The sequence below is a fragment of the Panthera pardus genome, unplaced genomic scaffold, assembly GCF_024362965.1.
Source record: "Panthera pardus isolate Hobbes unplaced genomic scaffold, ASM2436296v1 HiC_scaffold_15, whole genome shotgun sequence".
Lineage (NCBI taxonomy): Eukaryota > Metazoa > Chordata > Mammalia > Carnivora > Felidae > Panthera > Panthera pardus.
Genome location: NW_026526710.1, coordinates 1183704 through 1208000, shown reverse-complemented (window position 1 = coordinate 1208000; position 24297 = coordinate 1183704). Strand labels below are relative to the sequence as shown.

General features: G+C 52.5%; 1 protein-coding gene across 7 annotated transcripts in view; it reads right to left on the bottom strand.

Annotated features, from left to right (window-relative positions):
- The window catches only part of RILPL1 (Rab interacting lysosomal protein like 1), a 38766-nt gene extending 14469 nt beyond the window's left edge, over positions 1-24297 (bottom strand). For 2 of the 7 annotated variants that reach the window (XM_019467651.2, XM_053901945.1), the window contains exons 1-4: positions 23804-24296; positions 16515-16665; positions 5269-5387; positions 4502-4723 (exon numbers count right to left, since the gene is read on the bottom strand). In XM_019467651.2, coding sequence (XP_019323196.1) covers positions 4502-4723; positions 5269-5387; positions 16515-16665; positions 23804-24112 — 801 coding nt within the window. In that variant the 5' untranslated portion in view covers positions 24113-24296. Of the gene's footprint in view, positions 1-4501; positions 4724-5268; positions 5388-16514; positions 16666-23803 lie in introns of all 7 variants that reach the window. The other 5 variants (XM_053901948.1, XM_053901947.1, XM_053901946.1 and 2 more) reach the window with 4 other exon arrangements.

Below are 24297 nucleotides of genomic sequence, written 5' to 3'. Positions count from 1 at the left end.
CTCGAGCAGCCCAGGACTGGCCTGTCCCGAGAGAGACCGCGAAGGCTCTTCCCACCGTGGAAATCAGGCCCATCGCCGATGGGTCTTCTAAGTTTACTCCATGAGGGACCAGAGGTGGCTGGGGTTATCGAGGACTGTCCGCTAGTCCCCGGAGGCACTCTGGGCACAGCTTGAAGGAGATGCCCTGAGGCCCCAGCTGTCCCCACGGAGGCCCCAGAAGCCAGCTGACAAGCAGCGGGGCCAGACTGGCTTAAGGAAGGCCACATCCTCCACCAGGGCCCTGCGTCCTGAGGCCCGGCCCCCTGGCCCCTCTCCCCCGACCTGGGCACATCAAGGCCACTATGCTCCCTCAGCTCCTGGCCCAGCAACGGGGGGTGACTCTGCCCTGGTCACCTTCAGTAACTCCAGGCCCACCATGCATGCATTCAGCCAGAAAACCCAGCTTCACACACCAGCCATCAGGCCCCTGTCTGCTTTCCCTGAGCACTTAAATAAACAAACATTTATTAAGATAACAGAATTTGTAAGGCAGAGACATCAAGTAGGTAACTACTAGCTTCACAGTTTTCTTATGATTTTAGATGAAATCCTTTAGATAGGGAGCCCACCAAATCACTTTCTAGAGGGTTCTATGTCTACCTATGAAAGGTAAGCCTCCAGTGAAAACATGAGAAACCGGACAAGCTAGAAAACATGCTGAGCGAGGGAGCCAGTCAGGACCACGTGTTACGTGATTCCACGTCCCTGAAATGTCCGCAAACAGGCAGATCCAGAGGCAGAAAATAGATTCATTGTGGCCAGGGGCTGGGGGAGGCAGAGATGCGGAGTGGCTACTAGTGGGTACGGGGTTTCTTTGGGGAGTGATGGAAATGCTCTAGATCGTGGAGATGGTCGTACGATAGAGTGAACATAGTAAAGCCTGTTGAACTGTATACTTTAAGTGGCTGAATTGTATGTGAATATCTCAATAACTATGTTATAAAAACATATAAGGAGGCTTATTTACCGGTGGTCACAGTGAAAGACAGTGATGTAGCTCAGAAAGGATCGCATGAATCGAGGGGGAGAACCGGAGTAACCAAGGCATTGATGAGAACTGATTCCTCCCCACCTCTGGATCCCTCTATAGCTCCCATCTCCTCTCACCGATCCTATGCCAGGACCAGCCCACCACTCCAGCTGCACCTGTTCCTTCTCCAGTCTGGCTCGTCTTCTTTCTCCTGCCTGGAGTGCCCTGGCCCACGTTCCTCCCTAGGCATCATCCTGGCTATCCCATAAGACTTGTCTCAATGACTTGAAAACCTGCACTGTGCTCGCTTCTCCACTGAGGATCCACCGTGCCCTCCTGCGACCCCACGGCCCCCTATCCCTGCCACGCTCGCTGGTCTACTGAACTACCTCAAGCTCATTCCCCTCATTTTTCAGATAGGAAACTGAGCCCCAAAGAGATGGACGGGCCCCAGATCCCACAGCAGCAGGGGGAAAGCCACCACAACCCGCAGCTTCCCTGTGTGAGTGACAAGTATCTTGAACCCTACTCAGCTCCGAGGGAGGGAGTCAAACTCAGCAAGGACGCCCCGAGTTTGGGAACAGACTCCACAAAGCAGCCCAGCGGCTTAGTCATAACCGCCACCTGATTTTACTCCACTTCTGTCCCACCCGCTTGGTGCCAGCAGGGGAAACTGAAACGGACAGGCAGTTGGGCCAAGGAGACGTGGCATGTCCCTGTCCTGTCGCTAAATAGATGCGGAGCAGGGCTCGGCGCCTCGCGGCTGGGGTGGTGTCCCCGGGACCTGGGTTTGCGGCAAGCCCCGCCTTCCCAGGAGGAGCCGGGCCTGAGTTCTCATGGGGCACAGGGGGCTGGAAGAGGGACACCAGGGGAGGAGGGGGGGGTGACTGCCCTCAGCTGCGCCTCGTGGTTATTTCTGGCATCTGTCTCCTCCTCACCCATCCCACTGCCATAGATTTGGCACAGACCTCGCCTGTCTTGTCTGGACCACTGCAAAGGGCTCCCAACAGCCATGTCTGCCTTCAGCTCCTTCCCCTCCCAAGAGCCCTCCATAGACTCCGAGCTGATGCCACTCCTCCCCTGCTGAACCCCGTGGGGGGCGCCACAGTCCCCACTGCTCAGAGTCTTGTGTGTGGCCTTCTTGGCTCCGACTTCCGGTGCTGTAGACGACGGCTGCCGTCTCTGCCCTGCCACCCGTTTCCATACTTGTCTGGGCTGGGTCCTTGCCGCTGTCCTCTGGAGAAACTCCCCCTACCCACCTCCGGTGCGTGCGGCATGGGTGGGCACCGCGTGGCGTAGCCATGTGACTCAGGAACAGACACCCCATGCATATTCCGGGCCTCAGGCCACAATGACTGGTTCAGCGGTGGGCCGAGGAGAGGGTTTCCTGAGACTGGCTGGGAATTTGGGAAAGAGGCAATTTCTTTTCACTGGGGTTGGTATACTGGTAGAGTACCAGGGGCCACTATATGGCAAGAGCCGACTTGAGAACGACACCGACACAGAGGAAAGCAAAGCTGAGAGATCTGATAACATCATTTGGGCCCCTGGAACCAGCTATACCTGAAGCCATCATTAACTCAAAGCTTTTAGCTATACAACCCAAAATTCCTCTTTTTGTTTTTTTATTCCTTAAACCACTTTAATTTAGGCTTCTGTCACTTTTAGCCAAAAAGCAAGCCCTAACCTCTCCCTTTTAAGGCCTCTTTCCCTAACCTCCCTAACTGTATCCCAGGTGCCTGTGCTTCAGAGAATCTAGAAGTGTCTGGCCTGAACTCACGAGATATCTAACGACCGTGCTGGCATTTCAGCCAACCTGATTGTGGGCTCATCTGTCTTCCCTCCCCTACCTGTAACCCAGGAAACTAGCACACTGTCTGCAAACCTGAAATAGTCAGTACATATTTGCTGGAAGAAAGAGTAAGCCCCAAGCCCTTCCCGAACAGTCCACTGTTTTTCTGAAGCAGCACGTCCACCTTCCACAACTACCTATCAAAATCTTAGCACTGTCAACGCTGACATCCAGCTGAAGGGACACCTCCTCCATGAAACTGTGCGCCACCCCCGTCAGGATTAACTGCCCCATCTCTGTGTTCCTGGTACACCCCCCGGGGGCACCTCTCTGGGGCAGACCCCTCTGGTGCCCCGTGTCCAGATTTTAGGTGTAGCTGTGGTGGAGTTCCAGCCGTGGAAAAAGCCCCCCCGCCCCCCCAGCCCCAGGCACACATCGCACACCTTTCCATTTCTGCCCTGAGATCTGCTCTGTAAGTTCTGCCCGGGAATGTCGGGGACATAACACCCCCAGAGGCCACCAGCTCACTGGGGGCGGGTGCGTGTGGATGAACGTTCCAAGCCTTTCTCCCCCAGAAAGACACTTCTGTGTGTTTCTCAGAGGTCCCAGCAGGACTGAGCTCCCACTGCAGTAACACCCCTGAATCCACTTTTCCTTCTTCCCCGTCTCATGCCCCTGATCTCTGGGGTCACCTCCCAGGTAAACCTCCTGCGCATTTTCCTTTTCCCAAGCTCTGCCTCAACGGAACCCAGAAGACAATCTCTTACCACGAAGATAATCCCCTCCCACCTTAAGTGGCTGTGGGTGTCCAAGTCTGTCTCCTGCACTGGACAGTAAGCTCTTTGAACCTCCACAGTACTCAGCACAGTGCTCTCAGGTAGAAGACCAAACCCCACCCTGTGGCCTCCCTGGCCTGCAGCACCAGCCCGTGCCCATCTCTCTGACCTCACTCAGGCCTTCCGCCTCCCCCCTCACACTGCGTACCAGCCACCCTTGTCTTCTTAGGCTCCCCTGATTGCACTGCAATTTCTCCTGCCACAGGGCCTTTGCGTGTGCCACTCCCCTGCCTGGAACTCACTCCCCCTTCACTGTTTACTCTCTCCTTTTGATTACCTCTTTTTAAAAAACGCTTACTTATTTATTTTGAGAGAGAAAGAGAGAACGAGTGGGGGAGGGGGAGAGAGAGAGGGACAAAGAGAATCCCAAGCAGGCTCCGAGATGTCAGCACAGAGGCCAACTCGGGGCTCAATCTCACAAACTGTGAGATCATGACCTGAGCCGAAATCAAGAGCCGGACGCTTAAGTGACTGAGCCGCCCAGGCGCCCCTTGATCACCTCCTCAGAAAAAGCCTTTCTGACTCAATAACAACAGCCAACACTGTAAATGAACTAACTCACTTGATTGTCACGATGACCTGGGGCTAGACTGTTATTGTTCCCATTTTAGACATGAGGAAACTGAGGCACGGAAAGTCTAAGTAATTTATCCAAGGTCAGGGAGGTAGTAACAGGCTAGATTCGGAGCGAGTCGGACCAGCTCTAGAGTCCGCGTAGTTAGCCAGCCGCACGCTATAGCTCCCCCCTCAGGCTCCTCCCACTTCCCCTAAGGGTAATGGGAAAAAGCAGGCAGCCTTGCCCACCTCGAGCCGGCTCCCAGACCTACCTTCCCACTTGGCTTCGGTGGCTGGCTTCCCACTTACCTCGGGCTCCTCCTCTCCATTCTGGCTGAGTTCACCCTGCAGCCTCTCTCGCAGCTTCCCCAGCTCTGCCCGCAGGCTGCCCATCTCCTGTTCCTTGGTTTGCAGATCTGCCTCTAGTTCCACCTTCTGTTCGATCAGGGCCTTCCCCTGGGCCTCCACCACTGTGACGCGGTGCCGGAGGTCGTGGTTGATCTTCATCAGCCGCGTCTGCTGCTGCTGCAGCTGGAGAAAGAGGAAGGCCTGTTTATGGGGCCGCCACGGGCAGTGGCTCATGCGGTGCACCGCACGAGGGCAAATCGCCTACAGGCGTGCCATTCGCACCGGAGACATCTTGCTTTGTTTGAAGTCTGCTCGTATTCTTAGAACTGCTGAGGCCAGAAACGCTAGGATAATCTGATGACAGTTGGAAGAGAAGTGTTTTGTCGTCAGCGTATTACGACGACTTCCGAACGGACAGCGGTAGCACGCCTTGAGAACGGGGCATCTTTTTCTAATTCCGGCGCACACGCCGTCCGGGTTTCTAGAGCAGCCCGGACCTGCTGGCCTGCTCCCGGAGGGGCACGACGAGCGTCGGGGCCAGAACAAAGCCTGACTGGGCCTCGGCACCTCCCCGGGGCATGGGAGTAGCAAGGTCACGGGGCGGGCAGCGCACACTCGGCCGGGGGTCGGCCCCGCGGCCCCCGCCGCCCAGAGCCCACGGAAGGACGGAAGGGGGCAAGGGGACCGCTGGCCCGGAGGGCGGGCACGGGGCGGGGGCTGCCACTCACGGCCTCCACGTCTTCGTTCTTCAGACCCAGCTCCCTGTCCCTGGCGCGAATCTCGTCCCGCTGCTTGTCCACCACCTCCTTCAGCTTCTTCATCACCTGCCGCTCGCGCTCCGACATGCCTGCGGCGGGGCGGGCGAGGGCAGCGGGTGAGCCCCGCGTCCCCCCCGTCCCCGGTCCCCTCCGAGCTCATCCCGCCTCAGGGCCCCGGCCGCTGCTTCGGGCTAGCCTCTCTGTGCCTCAGTTTGCACATCCACAAAATGGGAAACATAGTACCTACCCCACCCGGCCGCTGTGAGGACTGATTCGGCCAATACACAGGAAGCGTGGGAGACAGAGCCAAGGGGCGCTGTCTGTTCTTGCCGCCCCCGGCCCCCCGAAGCATACAGTCGGCCCCGGGAGGCAGGGCCTTGCCTGCCCTGTTCACTGCGTATTCCCTCGGCTAGCACGGTGCCCGGCACACAGCAGGTGCTCGCTAAGCGATCTAGGGCGTTCATAGACCGTGGGGACGGGTGGCCGCTGCAACGCGAGTGACAAAATCGGACAGCCTGAAGCATCAGAAATTTATTTTCTCACAGTTCTAGAAGGCAGAAGTTTAAAATCAGTCCAAAGTCAAGATGTCGCCAGGGCTGTGCTCCCTCCGGAGTCTCTAGGGGAGGATGAGTCCCTTCTCTCTTCTAGCTTCTGGTGGCTCCCAGTGTCCCTGGGCTTGTGGCCACATCACTCTGGTTTCTGCCTCCGTGGTCACAGGGCCTCCTCCTCTTCTGTCTGTGTCAGACCTCTCTCTGCCCCGCTCTTATAATAAGGACACTTTGATCGCATTTAGGGCCCACCTGAATAATTCAGGATAACCTCCCCTCTCAAGATCTTTTTTTTTTTTTAATTTTTTTTAATGTTTAGTTATTTTCGAGAGAGAGACACAGCATGAACAGGGGAGGAGCAGAGAGAGAGGGAGACACAGAATCCGAAGCAGGCTCCAGGCTCCAAGCTGTTAGCACAGAGCCTGCCGTGGGGCTCAAACTCACAAACCACGAGATCCTGACCTGAGCTAGTCGGACGCTTAACGGACTGAGCCACCCAGGCACCCCTCCCCCTCTCAGGATCTTAAACAAAATCGCATCTGTAAAGATTTTTTTTAAGCTTATTTATTTTTGAGAGAGAGGGTGAGCAGAGCAGGTACAGAGAGGGGAGGGACAGAGGATCTGAAGCGGGGTCCACACTGACAGCAGAGAGCCGGATATAAGGCTCGAACTCACGAACTGGGAGATCACCACCTGAGCGGAAGGCAAGCTGCTTAACCGACCGAGCCACCCAGGCGTCCCGCAACTGTAAACATTTTACCCTACGAGGTAACATCCACAGACTCCAGGGATCAGGACCTGATATTTTGGGGACCATTATTCAGCCTCCTACAAGCACTGGGGCTGACAGCTAATCCTTGCTTCCCAGGAGCAGTGGTGGTCAGCCTCAACCACAGACTAACAAGAGAGAAACATTCTCCCTTTCTCTCCCTACATGATTCCCTCCTCCAACCTGCTCCATTCCATCTGAGTCTTTCCCGCTGAGAATCTCCCCTCTCCTGTCCTGGATATGCCCAAGCAGGTGGTCAACACCATGAACAGGCATTTGTGCGTCTAGAACGGGCATTTGTGCGATGTTGCGGGGGCCACAAACCCAGGTAAGACCTGGGCCTTGCTCCTGAACAACGTGAGACTTTTTGTAACAGTCACAATGCGGACGTCCTGGAGGGCAGCCATCCTGCCTCAACTGTCTCTGTATTCTAGGGCTTCCCATGGGGTAGACGCTCCAGGCTGATGCGGTCGGGACTCATCCCCCGCTGCCCCCCTCATGCCCAAAGCACGACTCACTCCCACCAAGCCCACTAAGGACAAACCGCTTTATATCCTTAACCGATTTCAGTGTTATTTCCAGAAGTGGGTATTATTATCACTGTTGTTTTTAACATCAGTCCCATCTTACACATACGGAAAACTGAGGCCCGGAGACAGACTTGTTCAATGTCGCGCGGCCAAGCCCTGGCAGAGCCAGGGCTCCAACCCCGGTTTTCTGACTCCGAGTCCCATGTCCTCTCCAAGATGCCACGCTGCCTTCCTAGAGCCTGCTTTGGATCCCATGTCTCCCTCTCTCTCTGCCCCTCCCTGCTCACACTCTCTGTCTCTCTCTCTCAAAAATAATAAATTAACAATAAAGATTTACAAAAGCGGGGGGGCGCCTGGGTAGCTCAGTTGGTTAAGTGTCTGACTTCAGTTCAGGTCATGATCTTGCATATTGTGAGTTCAAGCCCTGCGTCGGGCTCTGTGCTGACAGCTCAGAGCCTGGAACCTGCTTCGGATTCCGTGTCTCCTTCTCTTTCTGTCCCTCCCCCGCTCATGCTCAGCCTCTCTCTCTCTCTCTCTCTGAAAAATAAATGAATACTTAAAAAATAAATAAATAAAATCACCTGCACAGGAATTCTCATCTCAGAATCTCCTTCTGGAAAAACCTGATCGAAACTGTACTTAGAGCTCATTTCATCCTGGGAAAACCTTACGAAGTAGAATTCCTGTTCTCCTCATTGTTACGGCAGAAGAAGCCTGAGGTACACGATAGCTACTTAACTTATGCAGGGCCACACAGCTAGTTGGTGGCACCCAGTTAGTGGCACCTGGTTGACACAGTCAGGCGATCGTGGGGGCAGAGCCCACGCTGCCATCCTGCCGGCCTCCCGTGGCCCAAGCTCCTGACGTTATCGGCAAGTGTACGGGCTAGAAGAGCATCCCCCCCCGCCACCAACCTCTGTCCATCCGGAACCTCAGAATGTGATCTTCCGTGAAAAGAGTCTCTACAGGGGCGCCTGGGTGGCTCAGTCGGTTAAGCGGCCGACTTCGGCTCAGGTCACGATCTCACGGTCCGTGAGTTCGAGCCCCGCGTCGGGCTCTGTGCTGACAGCTCAGAGCCTGGAGCCCGTTTTGGATTCTGTGTCTCCCTCTCTCTGCCCCTCCCCCGTTCATGCTCTGTCTCTGTCTCAAAAATAAATAAACGTTAAAAAAAAAAAAAAAGTCTCTACAGATGCAACTGATGAAGACGAGGTCACGCCACACGAGGGGGGCCTAAATCCTAGCACCGGAACCCTTGGAAGGGAAAGGAGACGGGGCTTCTGACACAGACACTCAGACCCCGTGACAGTGGAGAGGCTGGAGGGACGTGGCCACAAGCCAAGGCACGCTGGTGGCCTCCAGCAGCGGAACGAGGTTCCCACACCTTGACTCTGGACTCCTGGCCTCCAGATCTGTGAGAGGGACGCATTTCCGTTGTTCTCAGCGCCCCAGTTCACGGCGCTTTGCCACAGGAACCCCAGGAAACTCAACCGCTCTGGCAGGCTTACGCGGAAAGGCCCAGAGAGGGTGCACAGCCGAGTCTTTACTGAGCTAAAATTCATACCAGTCACTCTCAGCCTCCACGTAAGGCTCGGCTGGTAGGACCAGATCAACCTAATCGCCCTCAGGGACATCTTTTACTGGGCAGCTCCAAGTCTGATGCTCTATACACTTCGTTCTCACCAATCCCAGGAGCCGGGAGCCGCTGTTCCCATTTCACAGGTAAGGAATCTGAGGATGGGAACGGTAGGTGCCCTTCCCCGGTGCCCCGGTTGGTAAGGGTGGGGCTGGGATCTGAACTCTACCCGGCAGTCTCTGAGAACACGATGCCTTATATTATGGCGGGGGGGGGGGGGGCACTGCTGTTCTAGGCTGCTCTTCAGAAAATGGCTCTGTGGTCGGTTTTCCTCCTCTCCTGGTTACGGAGTTGTTTGGCCAGAGCCCAAGAATTTTTTCCAGACCCTTGAGCACATCCCTACCCCCGCCCCCCACACCTCCCTAGTCCAATGGCTTTGAGGCCTGCAATTCATTTCTGCATATGCTAACAAGTAGTTTTTCTTTAAAAAAAATTTTTTTTAATGTTTATTTATTTTTTAGAGACGGAAAGACAGAGTGTGAGCGGGGGAGGGGCAGAGAGGGAGAGAGAGAGGGAGACACAGACTCCGACGCAGGCTCCAGGCTCTGAGCTGTCAGCACAGAGCCCAACGTGTGGTTCGAACTCACGAACCGGGAGATCACGACCTGATGCTCAACCGAATGAGCCACCCAGACATCCCTAACAAGCAGTTTTTCTCGTTGCCCTCCAGCCGACAAAAAGGATTTCCAAAAACAAGGGGCAGGGACGTGCTCTTTAATCTGGAGACTTCCAGGGAGCAGGAGACGGCAGACAGTGCCCTGTGCCCCATGTTCGTCTAATAAGCACTGTTGCATATGCAGGGCGAGCTCGTCTACACAGGCTCTCCTGGCCCACTCGCCCCACACCCCACAGCGGCGCCCTCAAATCCTCACTCAGCCCCTGGGCCTTGCCCCACATCTCAAGGAGCACCTGGCACACAGGTCGAACGTCACGGGCTCCGCCTCCCCGCAGGGACCCCTCTGCCCCACGTCTGTTCCTCTCACAGGTGGCAGAAATGCTTTTGTCCGTGCTGTGTTCCCATGGTTTCCCGTGCAAAATAAAAATAACCGTGAAAGGCATGCCTGGCATCTGCCCGGTCTCTCCACTCGGGTGGGGGTTGTGCTGAGTGGAAAACCCAAGCCTCCCCGAGCTAACCCTTTGGGAGTCGGACCCACGCTAGATGCCAATGAAGGGCGTCTCAGATGGTGCCCGTGGGGGCTAAGCCCACAGGGGTCTGGAGAGAGAGCTGAGGCAAAGCTCTCCCACTCAGAGCGGACAGATGTGATGATGTGCACAGGAGCAGCCGCCCCGGGCGTTCACGGCCACGGCCTGAGGCCCCAGATGCCTCTGTAGCATCACTGGGGCAGGCAAGGGAGCTCCCGGGTCACCCCCAGAGGTCCCAGACAGAAAGGCAGCTGAGGGCTCTTCAATGACCTCAACGTAGTTACCACACAGCCCAGCAATTCCACTCCCAGGTATACACCCCAAAGCACTGAAAACACACGTCTGCACAAAAACTTGTGCTGGAATGTTCACAGCAGCACTACTCACACCAGCCCAAAGCTGGAAACAACCCAAGTGTCCGTCGACAGATGAATGGATAAGCAGAAAACGCGGCCTATCCGTACAGTGGGGTATCGCTCAGCCATAAAAAGGAGTGAGGCACGGACAGCCGCTACATGTGGATGAACCCTGAGGTCACCATGCTGAGTGAAAGAAGCCAGACACAAGAGATCACCTATCGATCGATTCCATTTACATGAAGCGTCCAGAAAAGGCAAATCTACGGAGGCAGAAAGCAGACCAGTGGTTGCTTGCGGCTGGGGGTGGGAAGGGGGTTGGTGTTTCTTCTAAGGTGACGAAAACGTCCTAAATTGTAGTGATGACCGCACATTCTGAATAGGCTAAGAGCCACTGGCCTGTACGTTCTAAATGGGTGAATCGATAGCTCAATAATGCAGTTATAAAACAAATCACAGCAAAGGTTTGTCTGGTGCTTCCTACGTGCCAAGCCTTTTACATGCAGCAACTCATTTAATCCTTATAATAATATTCACATTTTACAAATGAGGAAGTCGAATTATGTAAAGGCAGATAACGTGGCCACAGGTGAGATCCGGTGGAGCTCAGGTTTGGACTCGGGCAGTCTGGCTTCCGAGTTCACGGTCTTAACTCCTCCGCTCTACTGCCTTGCCGTTCTTAAAAAACAAGGAAGCAGATCCGTATGGATATGGAAATTCTGCAAGATACAGTAAGTGAAAAATCAAGGTACACTGTATCCAGTATGGCATCCTGGGCTGGATGCTGGAGCAAGAAAAGGACATTAACCTGAAACCTGGTGAAATCCAGATAAAGTCTGTGGGACAGTTCACAGCAACACGCCAATGTGGGTTTCTTAGTTTTGACCAATGACCGTGGTGACATAAGACGTCACTCTTAGGGGGATTACGGGAACTCTCTGTACTATGCAACTTTTCTGTAAATCTAAAATTATTCCAAAACAAAAAAGTAAAACAAAACCAAAAAACCCAACAACCAAGGCGCCAAACATCTAGAGATAGTTACCATTTGTGAGGGGGTGCAAGGGGATGTTTTCCTTCTGCATTGGTGTCAATATGGACACTTGAACACGCACAGAAAATCTGCAGAAAGACTGTAAAGGGTTTTTCCAGGGCTTCCTCCAGGCAGACTGCTTGGGAACAGGAATTAGCAGTGGCAGGGAGATCGAGTTTTCACCACAGTTTTGCACTGTTTGATTAAAAAAATAATAATAACATGCATGCGTTTTATTTTTGCTTCGAAAAGTTGTTTTTCATTTTGTTTTCTCCTGAAAGTAAAACATTGGGAAAAACTCCATCAATGTCCTCAAGTCTTCAGGCTGGACGTGGGGGCCTCAGCTGTGGAACCGCTCAGGCTCAGGTCTCCTTTGACGGAAAACGTTAACTGAGACGCCCAAGCAGATTTCCTGCCTTCAGCTCTCGGGCTGTAGGCAATTTTTTGAGGGAAGAAAGTCAAACTTTGGCCCCACCTGAGTCCAGTCCTCGGCCGTTTACGTCCACAGGCTGCAGCAGGTTCGTACCTCCGATGCTCTGTCTGCTTTGCATCTCCCGGGGCTCAGCGGGCCAGGATCTGCAGGGCTGGGGCTGGTCTCCCCTCCCTCACACATGGACATGGCTTTACTAATCCCCTGATCATATCCTAGAACTTTACTGTTTTGTTTTTGAGACAGAGAGAGAGCAGGCGCACGCGTGAGAAGGGGAGAGGGAGGGAGAGGGAGAGAGAGAGAGAGAGAGAGAGAGAGAGAGAGAGAGAGAGAGAGAGAGAGAATCCCAAGCAGGCTCTATGCTCAGCGCACAGCCCAACGCAGGGCTCGATCCCACGACCCTGGGATCATGACCTGAACTGAAATCAAGATTCAGACCCTCAACTGACTGAGCCATCCAGGTGTCCCTACTGTTTTGGTTTTGGTTTTCTGCTTACTCTGTCCATTAAGAGAGGCATGTTAAAATCTCCCACGATGATTGTGGATGTATTTTTTCTTAATTTCTGTCCACTTTGGGGGCGGGTGGCTCAGTCAGTAAGCATCTGATTTCAACTCAGGTCATGATCGCGCAGTTCACGGGTTCGAGCCCCGCGCAGGGCTCTGTGCTGACAGCTCGGAGCCTGGAGCCTGCTTCGGATTCTGTGTCTCCCTCTCTGTGCGCCCCTTCCCTGCTAGAACTCTGTGTCTCTCTGAAAAATAGATAAACATTAAAATTTTTTAAAATAAATTTGCCCGCTTTTTAAATTATTATATTTAAAGTGTAGAATTTGGTTGCTTTTAGTATGTTCACAAAGCTGTGCAATCATTACCACTATGTTTTTATCACTCCTCTAAAGAAACCTCATTCCCCTTAGCAGTCACCCCCCACCCCCCGCCCTTTCCTGACCTCCCTGCAGCCCTTGGCAACCGCTAGTCTGCTTTGTGTCTATAGATTTGCCTCTTCTGGACATATTTCTGTTCATTATTGCTTTATTTCTTTTTAAGTTTATTTATTTATTTTGAGAGAGAGGGGGAGAGAGCACAAGTGGGGAAGGGGCAGAGAGGGAGGGAGACAGAGAATCCCAAGCAGGCTCCACACCACCAGTGCAGGGCCCGATGTGGGGCTCAAACCCTGTGAGATCACGACCTGAACTGAAGTCTGACACTTAACCGGCTGAGCTGCCCAGGAGCCCCTCGCTTTTGCTTTATAAACTTTGAGGCTAAATTACTAGGTATGCACAAATTGAAAATCACATTTTCTTGGTGAACTGAACTTTTTATCATCACAGAGTGATCTCTGCCTTGAAGTCTATTTTATCTTCCATCCATATAACCACACCAGCTTTCTTTTGGTTAGTGTTTGCACAGTACATCTCTTCTCAGCCTTTTACTTTCAGCCTTTACCAGAGAGGTCTCTTAGAAACAACATACAGTTGAACTTTTAAAGTCCTTTTTGACAGGGGCACCTGGGTGGCTCAGTCAGTTGGGTGTCCAACTTCGACTCAGGTCATGATCTCGCAGTTAGTGAGTTCGAGCCCTGCATCAGGCTCTGTGCTGTCAGCTTGGAGCCTGAAGCCCGCTTCAGATTCTGTGTCTCACTCTCTCTGCCCTTTCCCTGCTCATTCTCTGTCTCTCTCAAAAATAAACATGAAAAAAAAATTTTTTAATCCTTTTTGACAATCTTTATCTAGAACTTTTAGTCCGTTTACATTTAATGTAAGTTCCAGTATAACTGGTTTAACTCTCCTATCCTGTAATCTCCTGCTCTGTGTATTACACTTGCTGGGTTTATTTTTCATTCAAGGGACTGAGTGTGCACTATCATGCCACTGTGATATTGCAATATAATAAGAAAAATATATTTATACATATAATATATAATTATATATGCATAATATACATTTTATGTATGTGAATATGAATATAAGTGCTAAGCACTTTACACACACACATATAACATGTATATATATATACACATACACACATATATGTATGATATATACGTATCATATACACATTTGGTCTTTGACCCCAGTTCTTGGCACAGAATTCCTAAAACTTGTGATTTCCTGAAGAGGGGAGAGGAGTATCTTCTATTGTCATAAGCTCCTTTCTGCCATGTTTGAGTTTATGATAATGAGGTGACTCTTGGTGGCCCCCTTAGATGGTTTCAGGATGGGGTTCTGGTTGCCAGAGGAACCAACTATATGATTGGTGATTAGCGGGGAGAAGGGGCTGGTGATTGACCTAATCACAAAGCAAATCGCCAATGGCCAGTGATTTAATCGTGCATCCCTACAGAATGGCACTCCCATCGGTCTCTGGGGTTCAGAGAGCCTCCAGGCTGATGAATATATCCATGTGCACAAACGGTGGCACACCCCAACTCCACTGGGACAGAAATCTCTGAGCTTGGACCCCTTTCAGACCTCACCCTACGTACCCTTCTTCATCTGGTTATTCATCTGAGTCCTTTATAATATCCTTTGTATCCTTTATAAACCAGTAATCGCGTGTCTCTGAGTTCTGTAAGCCGTTCCAGAAAAGTACTGAGCTTGTGGGGGGTGGTTGTGGGAACCTGTGACTTTGCAGCCAAGGTGGATAGAAATGTGTGTATCCTGGGGACCCATCGCCTGCAAAGGACACCTGAAGTGGGGGCGGTCTCGTGGGACTGATCCTTCAACTTGTGGAGTCTGATGCTAACTCTGGGGTAGACAGTGTCACAACTGAATTAAATTCTAGGACACACAGCTGGTGCCTGGAAAATTGGTTGGTGTGGGGAAAAAATACCCCACACATCTGGGTCAGAGTGTTGTAAGTACAATAATAGTTTTCCTTCGGCCGCACTCTTCCATCCGGGCCCTAGCAGGTGCCTCTTGGGCTCCAACATGGCAATCCAGCCAGAGCACCAGGCAGAGAGCAGGCACTTCAGTGATAAACGAGTTTACAAAGGGTCAATGAATAAACAGTGTTCTGTCCAGAACTGTCAGCGCCTGGGCACTAAAATATCACAGTGGCCCAATCTCTGGGGCTGGGCACGATTCCCATTTGGTGGCCTGAGATCAAGAGGTCCCAGAGAGGTACAAGCCTTCTTTGGGGGGTGGGGTGGGGGGGAGGGGGCTGATTCGGCAGACTCAAGCTCCAGTCCTGACTTCACCACTAACTTGCTGTATGACCTTGGGCACCTCACTGCCCCTCTCTCAGCCTCAATTTTTCTCATTTGTTCAATAAGGAGGTTGGACTAGGTAACAGAAATCCAGTAATAACAGCTGACACTTGCTGTGTGTACGTACCAGGTACTATTCTAAGCAAACTACAGATACTAATTCATCGAATTGTCACAACAACCTTAAGAGTGACACACAGTGTTTCTGCCATTTTTCACGTGGAGAGCAACTCAGGCACACAAAGATCAAGTGACTTGGTCAAAGTCGCTTAGGAGGTAAGTCTTGGGTTAGGATTCACACCTGGGCAGTCTGGCTCTGGAGCCAATCCTTCTAACCACTAAGACTTTTGCTTTCATTGCACGATAGGCATGTCAACACAGGAAACCCAAAGAAAACAGAACTGCAGCACCTGGATCGATATGTCCTCTTTTCTCGGCCTCTACAGTCCGTATCAGTGAGCTGCTACTTTAATCTCACAGAGGCGTAACTATGGTTCTGAACTTCAGCCCCCATGCAAGCCCGTCTCTCACCCCATCGAGCAGGGGGAGGCGGGAGGGCTTGTGTGGGTCCCCAGGGAGTTTCTTCAAGAGGAAGAGAGAGGTCTGACACTCCTGGGACAACAGGCAGCCTCTGATTAGGAAGGAGGCTCCAGGGGAGAACAGGGCTGACGCAGGCCCACGGGGGCTCAGAGCATATCCCATGTCTGTCTTTGCATCCCCAAAAGCAGCAGAGGGCCTGGAGTGAAGGGTCTAGATAACTGCTTGCAGGGTGAATGACAGTTTAGGGGCTCCAGTGCCATTCAGATCTGGTTTACCATCCTCGGTCGTTCATTGTTCAACGTGTGCCCATGGCAAGAGTCCAGCTGCTTTCCCGCACTCTTGGAATAAAATCCAAACCTTCGTCTCTCAGGGGCTGTGTGATCCGACCCTGCTGACCCCTCTGACCTCATCTTTAACCACCTTTGTCCTCGATCATCTTCTCCTGTTACACTGGCCCTCCTGGTTTTACAGAACGCATGCCCCAGGGCCTTTGAACTTGCTTCTCCCCCAAGATATTTGCATTGCTCACTCCATCACTTCACTAGGGCTCCAGTGTCACCTTGTCAAAGAGGCCTTCCTTGATCACTTCATCTAAAGAAGCCCCCCACCAAATCACCTCTATCACACCCCCAGGTTGCGTTCTCCCAGAGGCCTGGTCACCATCTGGAACCATGCCATCTACTTGTTTACATGGTTATCATCTAGCTCCTCCCCAGCCCTAGAACACAAGCTTCACGAGGGCAAGGGCTTCGTCTTGTCCACTGTGTGTCCCCCGTGCCTAGAACGGAGCCTCGAAAGGGAGGAACCCATGACAATCCGCTGAACGAACCTCAGTTTCACCTTCTGTAAAGTGGGGCTACACGTTCTCTCCCAGGCAGAGCGACAGGAACCACACGAGACAAAAGGCTCTGGGACCCAGCACGCGCCCTCCCTCACTCGGGGACCGTGACCATGACCGTTACCGAGGAGGTGGGCGATCACGGTGGGAGCAGCCTTCCCCTGACCTCCCGGGCTGGCCCCTCCTCCTACCTTCGTGCTTCTGGAACTCCTCCTCCGAGAAGCTGGCGTCTTTGTGCGAGAGGTTGGTCAGGAGCTGCTTGTTTTCCTCCTGCAGCTGGGCAATCTGAGAGAGGAGGTCCTGCGCCTCCCCCCGCCACACGTCCTCCACCAGCTCCAGCTCCTGCGAAAGCGACGGGCCGGCCGTGGGGTCGCAGCCTGCCCGGGGCGGTGGCCTCACCCCCCTCCCTCGGGAGCAGCCCGGGCCTGCCTGGGCTTTGGGGCACCGAGAACAAGGCCGCCACTAGTCCATCTGCAAGAGACGGAAGGTGCCCTTCCTCTGGGCAAGGCCAGGACCCGACTGGGCTACAACCATACCTCCTAACTATCTAGACAGACCGAGAGTGCGGATGAGCGGCCCCGGGCCACAGGGGCCCTAACACCCCCCAACCTCTCTGGGCAGGTCGCGGCCCTGATCTGTGGGTAGACCCTGAGTGAGGACAGACCTCTCTCCCAGGGAGAAAGAAGCTGCAAAGACCCCCGGGGATGCCCCCGGGCCCCAGCACTCCTTGTGTCTCTGACACAGGCGTCTCTTGAAGCGGTCCTGGGCAACCAACTCGCTTCACCCCTCCGAGCCTCAGTTTCCCTTAGTGGGGGAGCCATCATCTAGACTCGCAGGGTTGACGTGAGGATAACTAAGATCAGTCCATGGAAGTTATTTTGGGAGGGGCTGTAATCAAGGAAAGAGATGATCAGTGTTGACAAGGATGAGAGAAAGCTGGAGCCCTCAAGCCCTGCTGGTGAGCACACAGACTGGTGCAGCCACTGTGGGGAACAGTCTGGCAGCCCCTTGGTAAGAGAAACAGGTACCATGCGACCAGCAATTCCAATCCAAGGATCTGCCCAAGAGAAATGAAAACCAGGGGTGCCCGGGTGGCTCAGTTGGTTAAGCACCCAACTTCGGTTCAGGTCATGATCTCGTGGTTTGTGGGTTCGAGCCCCGGGTCGGGCCCCGTGCTGACAGCTCAGAGCCTGGAGCTGCTTCGGATTCTGGTCTCCCTCTCTCTCCGCCCCTCGCCTGCTTGCTCTCTGTCTCTGTCTCTCTTGAAAATAAATAAACATTCAAAAAAAAAGAGAGAAATGAAAACCCATGTCTACACAAAGACCGGTATGCGAATGTTCACAGCAGCATTCTTCACAAGGGCCAAGAGCAAGAAACAACCCAAATGTCCGTCAGTTGAAGAACAACATGCATGGACCTTGAAAACATGCTGCTAAGTGAAGGCAGTCAGGCCACACAGTGTATGATTCCACTGATGGGAAGTATCCAGAACAGGTAAATCCACAGAGAAAGAAAGCAGACTGGCACTCGTCTAGGGTTGGAGGGTTGGTGGGGAAACGAGAAGTGAATGACCGCTCATGGGTATGGGTTTTCCTTTCGAAGTAATGAAACTATCCTAAAATCGATTCTACTGAAAGTTACGCAGCTCTGTGAACAGACCCAAGACCACTGAATTATATACTTTATATTTTTTTAATTAAAAAAGTTTTTTTTTACATTTATTTATTTTTGAGAGACAGCGTGAGCAGGGGAGGGGCAGAGAGAGAGGGAGACACAGAATTCAAAGCAGGCTCCAGGCTCCGAGCTGTCAGCACAGAGCCTGACGTGGGGCTCGAACCCACGAACCGCGAGATCATGACCTGAGCTGACATCAGACGCTCAACCGACTGAGCCACGCAGGTGCCCTCAGTTCACCCATTTAAAGTGTTTAATTCTGGGGCGCCTGGGTGGCTCAGTCGGTTAAGCGTCCGACGTCGGCTCAGGTCATGATCTCGCGGTTCGTGGGTTCGAGCCCCGCGTCGGGCTCTGTGCTGACAGCTCGGAGCCTGGAGCCTGCTTCTGATTCTGTGTCTCCCTCTCTGTCCCTCGCCCGCTCACGCTCTGTCTCTGTCTCTGTCTCTCAAAAATAAATAAAACGTTAAAAAAAAGTCTGCTGTAAAACCAGAAACTAAACAGAGCACGGTCGCTGTTGCGGGACATAATGCCAGTTGAAAGCATAGATACCGAAGCCTGTTGGCCTGTTTGAATCTTGTTTCTGCCCCTTACTAGCTGATGCTCGAGAAGTTATTGAATCTTTGGGTATCTTGGAAATGTGGAAAATAGTGTCATATCTACCTCTGAGGGCTGTCATGAGGATTATGTCAATGGTTGGAATGGTGCCCAGGTCCCAGAAAATGCTAAAGATGTGTTTGCCGGTTTCTGTTCCTCCTACAGCCTGTCACAAGCCGGCCCAAGGCCGGGTAAACACGGCCTCCGTTCATCTTTTAAATACATTCCTAAATCCCCATCTCCTTTGTCAGGAAGTCTGCTGCACTGGGGAAATGAGAGGTAATAACTAAGTATTCGCACAGCTGTTCAAGGTCACCGAGGGAGGTGAAGGGTAGGGCCAGAGGGCGGAAGCGGTGGTGGAATGATGGAGCGGGCATGCGGCCTTCCCACGCGCAGGTGGCTCTTCTAGCTGGTTCTTCCCTGCTCGCGTCTGGCACAGGCTGAGCACAGAGGGTCCCAGTGGGCAACGGTCAAGTGTAACTGACTGCGGTAGGCGGAACAGCGGCCCCCAAAGTCGTGCACATACATCCCAGTCCCTGGGACCCGAGACTATGTGACCTCACGCAGCAATCTGGCAGGTGTTAAGGACCCTGAGATGGGGAGTCTCCTGGGTTATCCAGTGGACCCACCGTAATCAAAGGGTCCTCACAGGCGAAAGAGGGAGGCAGGAGGATCAGAGTCAGAGCTGATGTGGCGACAGAAGCCAGAGCTAGAGATTTGAAAACGGTACTCTGTTGGCTGTAAGGGTGGAGGAAGGAGCCAAAAGCGAAGAAATGCCTCCAAAAGCTGGAAAAGGCAAGGAAGTGGATTGTCCCCGAAAGCTGTCAGAAGAAATGAATTTTCTGACACCTTGGTTTCGACGCAGCGAAACCCTTTTCTGATTTTTGAGCTCCAGAGTTTTATCCAGTATTATCCGTGTTGGTATGACCCATAAATAGCATATTCTGCATTATCCTAACAAAACTGTGTTACCTCGAGCCAGTTAAGTTTGTGGTAATTTGTTACAGCAGCAATAGATGAATACAGACTTTAACCCGCAGGGTTGTTTTTTTCCTTCCCTCAAAGGGGGCACAGGGCAGCATGTGGCTCTTGCCTCTGAGCTGACCGCAGCAAATTTAATCTTGCCTCCACACCAGCTAAGAGGCTCTCCCAGGAAGTCACCCCTGATTGATCACCTCCTTTGCCTTCTCAGGACTAAGAGTCTTCAAACTCCTTATGTGGGCCTACTAAGTCCAGTATAATCAGACCCGTCCACCTCCCTGACCTCATCCCCCCCCCCGTATTCCTTACTCACTCTGTTCTAACCACACTGGCCTTCTTCGTGTTCCTTGAACACACCAAGCCCGTTCCTACCACAGGGCCTTTGCACTTGTGGTGTCTGCCTAGGACGCCCCTCCCCCAGCTCTCTCTGTGGAGGGTGCCCACACTTCATTCCGATCTCAGCCCAGATGTCACCTCCTCAGGGAAGCCTTCCTGACTGTCCCATCCTAGTCAGTCTCTTTCATATCACTCTTTTATTTTTTTCATGGCACTTCCCACAAGCCGAAAATTTTAAAACTTTAAAAAATACCTATCTCCTTACACTAGAATTGCACCATCCGATAGAGTACCCACAAGCCACATGTGGCTGCTGAGCACTTGAACTGTGGCTGGTCTGAACTAGCACGTGCAACAGGGTTAAACACGCATCAGATTTCAAAGACATAGGGAAAAAAATGCAAAATACCTATTTAATAATTATTTGAGTAACTATGTGAGGTGATGGATGGTAAATTTCACAATACACATAAATATCAAATCATTATGCTGCACACCTAGGGGCGCCTGGGTGGCTCAGTTGGTTGGGCGTCCAACTCTGATTTCGGCTCAGCTCGTGATCTTGCGGTAGATGGGATCGAGCCCTGCATCAGGCTCTGCTTTTGCATTAAGGAGTCTGCTCTGGATTCCCTCTTTCTCCCTCTCCCTAGGCCCCACCTCTGCTCTCTTTCTTTCTCAAAATAAACATTTTTTAAAAATTATGCGGGGCACCTGGGTGGCTCAGTCAGTTGAGCGTCTGACTGTCTCAGGTCATGATCTCACAGTTCGTGGGTTTGAGCCCCGCATCGGGCTCTGTGCTGACAGCTCGGAGCCTGGAGCCTGTTTCAGATTCTGTGTATTCCTCTCTCTCTGCCCCTCCCCCACTCGCGCTCTGTCTCCCTCTGTCTCAAAAATAAATAAACATAAAAAAAATTACATTAAAAAAAATTATGCTGTAACCTAAAACTAATACAATGTTATATGTCAATTATATCTCAATAAAAAATAATTTTTATGTTGATTACATGCAGAAATAATATTTTGCAAAGACTTGGTTTGATAAGATATCAAAATTTTTTTTAACCTCATCTGTGTCTTTTTATTAATGTGACAAGTCACATAATATTATTTTTTAAGTTTATTTATTTATTTTGAGAGAGAGAGTGAGTGTGTGTGCACGAGTCGGAGAGGGGCAGAGAGGGAGACAGAGAATCCCAAGCGGACTCCACACTGTCAGTTCATAGCCTAATATGGGGCTCGATCTCATGAACCATGACCTGAGCTGAAATCAGGAGTCAGTCATTTAACCAACTGAGCCACCCCGGGCATCCCCCACCCCCCACCACATAATATTTCTATGGACAGCCCTGCACTAGAAAGTCAGGTCCAAGAAAGTCAGGTCCAAAGACCTCATCTACTGTGGTCACTGCTGTCTCCCCAGTGCCCAGAACAGTGCCCAGTTCATAGCAGGTGCTGGATAAATACATCTGTTGAATGAGCAAATGAACAACATATCCTGTTAACAATATAGACAACTGTATCCGCACAGCCACTGCTTTCTAAGCCTGTTGGTATTTTTCCTGTCTTCCCAGTTACCCACCCACTGCCTGAGATGAGGATCCAGCTTTCCTAGTCTCTGCACTGCCCATGTCACTTAGGAGGGCACTTTGCATGCTGTGGCCCATCAACGGGGTTGCAGACTGAGTAACCAGATAGACAGAACATGTCAAGACTGTGGCCTGAGTCTGTGTGATGAGCAGAACTGACTAAATCTGGGGGCGGGGGGGGGGGGGGGTATGCTCAGGGGAGGAGTTGGCGGAAGACAGGGTGCATGCGTTGTGCTGAGAGAGAGAGAGGGAGGGGGGTGAGGCAGAAAAAAGAGGGAGGAATGAACAAACTGATAAGACCAAGGACATGTTAGGAAGATTTTTGTGGAAATAACACCTTGAAGAGCCTTTGAGACCACAAGAAAAAAAAAACCCAGAGAAGTCTCTCTTGATCCCAAGAATACAAAGAAAAGTAAACAAGGGGCTGGGATGGGAAGAGGGTTTTGCCCTCTGATTTAGAAGAGATCATCCTCAGTGTTTACAAACAAGCCTCAGCTCTGAGCACGCTGGGGTTTACTTCCTGGCTGACGGCGTTCCAGAAGTGACAAGTGCAGCTGGCTGGGAATGCCATCTGACTCCAAGCCTAGCGGCCTCCGATGGCTCCCAAGGATGTCCCCCAGCCCAGCTGCTGCAGAATTCCAACGTCAAGGGTGGGAACAGAGGCGCTGGGACTTCTGTGTGACCCGGGCTAAGCCCCTTGGCAGCCACACAAGGGGATTTCAAAGATCCTTTCCCCTGACTCTCTAAAAGAGATTGGGAGTGGGGTCCCCAGTATCAGACCATGAACACCTCACTGAAAGCCTATCCAGGCCTAAAGACAACAGCTAACACTTGTAAGGCCCTCATGATGGGCCAGGCCTAGTCCCAAACACTTTATGGAAGTTAACCAACCCTTCAATTCTCCCCACAACCCTATGAGATGAGTACTATTATCCCCATTTTACAGCTGAGGAAACTGAGGCACAGAGAGGTGAGCTGACTTGCCTAAGATCACACAGTGGCAGGGTTTGAAGCCAGGCTGTCTGGCTCCAAAGTCCCTGGGAACTTGACATGAATTACAGGGCTGGGGCATTTTCAAGCTCCGAGCATGATCTTGGAAATGTTGCCTAACACTTGGGAGCTTGAGTTTCCTTCCTGACCTCAGGGCACAGGGACCTATGAGGACAAACACTGTCAAACCTCCCAAACACTAGTGCTCTTAACCACTGGCAGTTCTGCCCCGAGGTTAAGACTACATACACAGCCTGGGTTATTTTCCTTGAAACACAATAGGTTATGGCCTGCCAGAGAGGTTCAGAGAGGCCAAGTACATTTCCTGAGGCCACACAGCAAGCCAGAGCCCCCTCAGGCACCCTGATTGCTCCTAGGAAAGGCGTTTCCTCCTATTCTCTGTCCAAAGGGTCTGACAGAAGCTTCCCTGGCCTGAGGTTGGGGCAGGAAACCACACATCTCCCACTTCCTTTTCCCCGGGCACCTTGTCTAGACTCCCAGTCCAGTAGAGAGGCCCTGATTCATCCGAGGAATTCTTGTTCACAGGGCAGAGGCTTAGCTTAAAGCTGCCCCAAATCGTGTCCTATCCCCTGGGTGGGGAAGAGGCACCAGAGTTACCTCCACTGGCCTGGGATTCTCTCAGCACTAATTTGGGGCAAATCCCCCCTCCCCCAATTTTCTTCATTTGTAAAACGAAGACAATTCCTGCCTCAGAGAGTTCCGTGAAGATTAAAGATAAAATCAAGGAGGGGAAAGCACTTCAGTTTCATAAATTAGAAGGAATTCTGGGAACAATTCGCAAATAGAAACCCAGAGTCTGGGGGTTGATGAGCTGGGTGGCTGGAGGTCACATCCCCTTTGCTACGGGGGGGTTTGGGGATGAGAAGAAGAAAGGGGCCTGACTGAAGGGCAGAGGGCTTATTTCATTTCTGGAAAATAATATCATCTAAGCGCTTTAGATATATCACACTTAATTCTTAATGAGGTGGGTCTTATTACCATCACCATTTGACATGCGAGGAAATAAAGCACAGAGAGGTTAAGTAACTTACCCAAGGTCACACAGCTATTAGACGGTAAAGGTGGGACTGGAACTCAGGTCTGACTCCAAAGGACTGCCCTAATCTCTGAGGCAGTATATGCCAGGTGGCGCTGGCTGGACAAAAGAGGGCCAGGGGCCTCCCTCCCTCGCTCCCTCTCTCATCCTCGTCTAGTCCCTGCGTACACAAACGTGCGCGCCTACAGCTGCGGGATGCTGAAGGGCCCTCGGGTCCCAGCGGCCCCATTCCCCGGATGGACAGACTGGGGCCGCTGCCCACCTTCTGGTGCTTGCGCTCCTTCTCGATGCGGTCCATCCTCTCCAGGCGCAGACGGTCCAGCTCCAGGCGCAGCTCGTCCAGCTCAGGCGCGACGTGGTGGCGGCTGACCAGCACCTCCAGGATCTCCAGGACGCGCACGACCTTGGGCATGAGGCGCGCGATGGCCTCGCAGCCGTGCTGGTCGATGACCCGCTCGAACTCGTGGCCCACGAGCGACGCGATGTCGTACACGTCCATGACGGTCAGCTCCGCCACGTTCTTCTCCAGCGCCGACTCGGCCGCCAGCGACGACCCCCGGTCCTCCTCCATGGCCCCCCGCCCGGCCTCTCCCCCACCCCGCAAACTAGTGCAACTCCCAAACTTGCCGCTGTCGAGGGCAGCGCCGGGCCGGGCCCACCTCGCGCCGCCGCGGGCGGTCCGCGCTCAGCTGGCCCTCGGGCGAGGGCGCACCGGGCGGCGGGCGGCCGTCCGCATGGGCGGGGGCGGCGGACCGC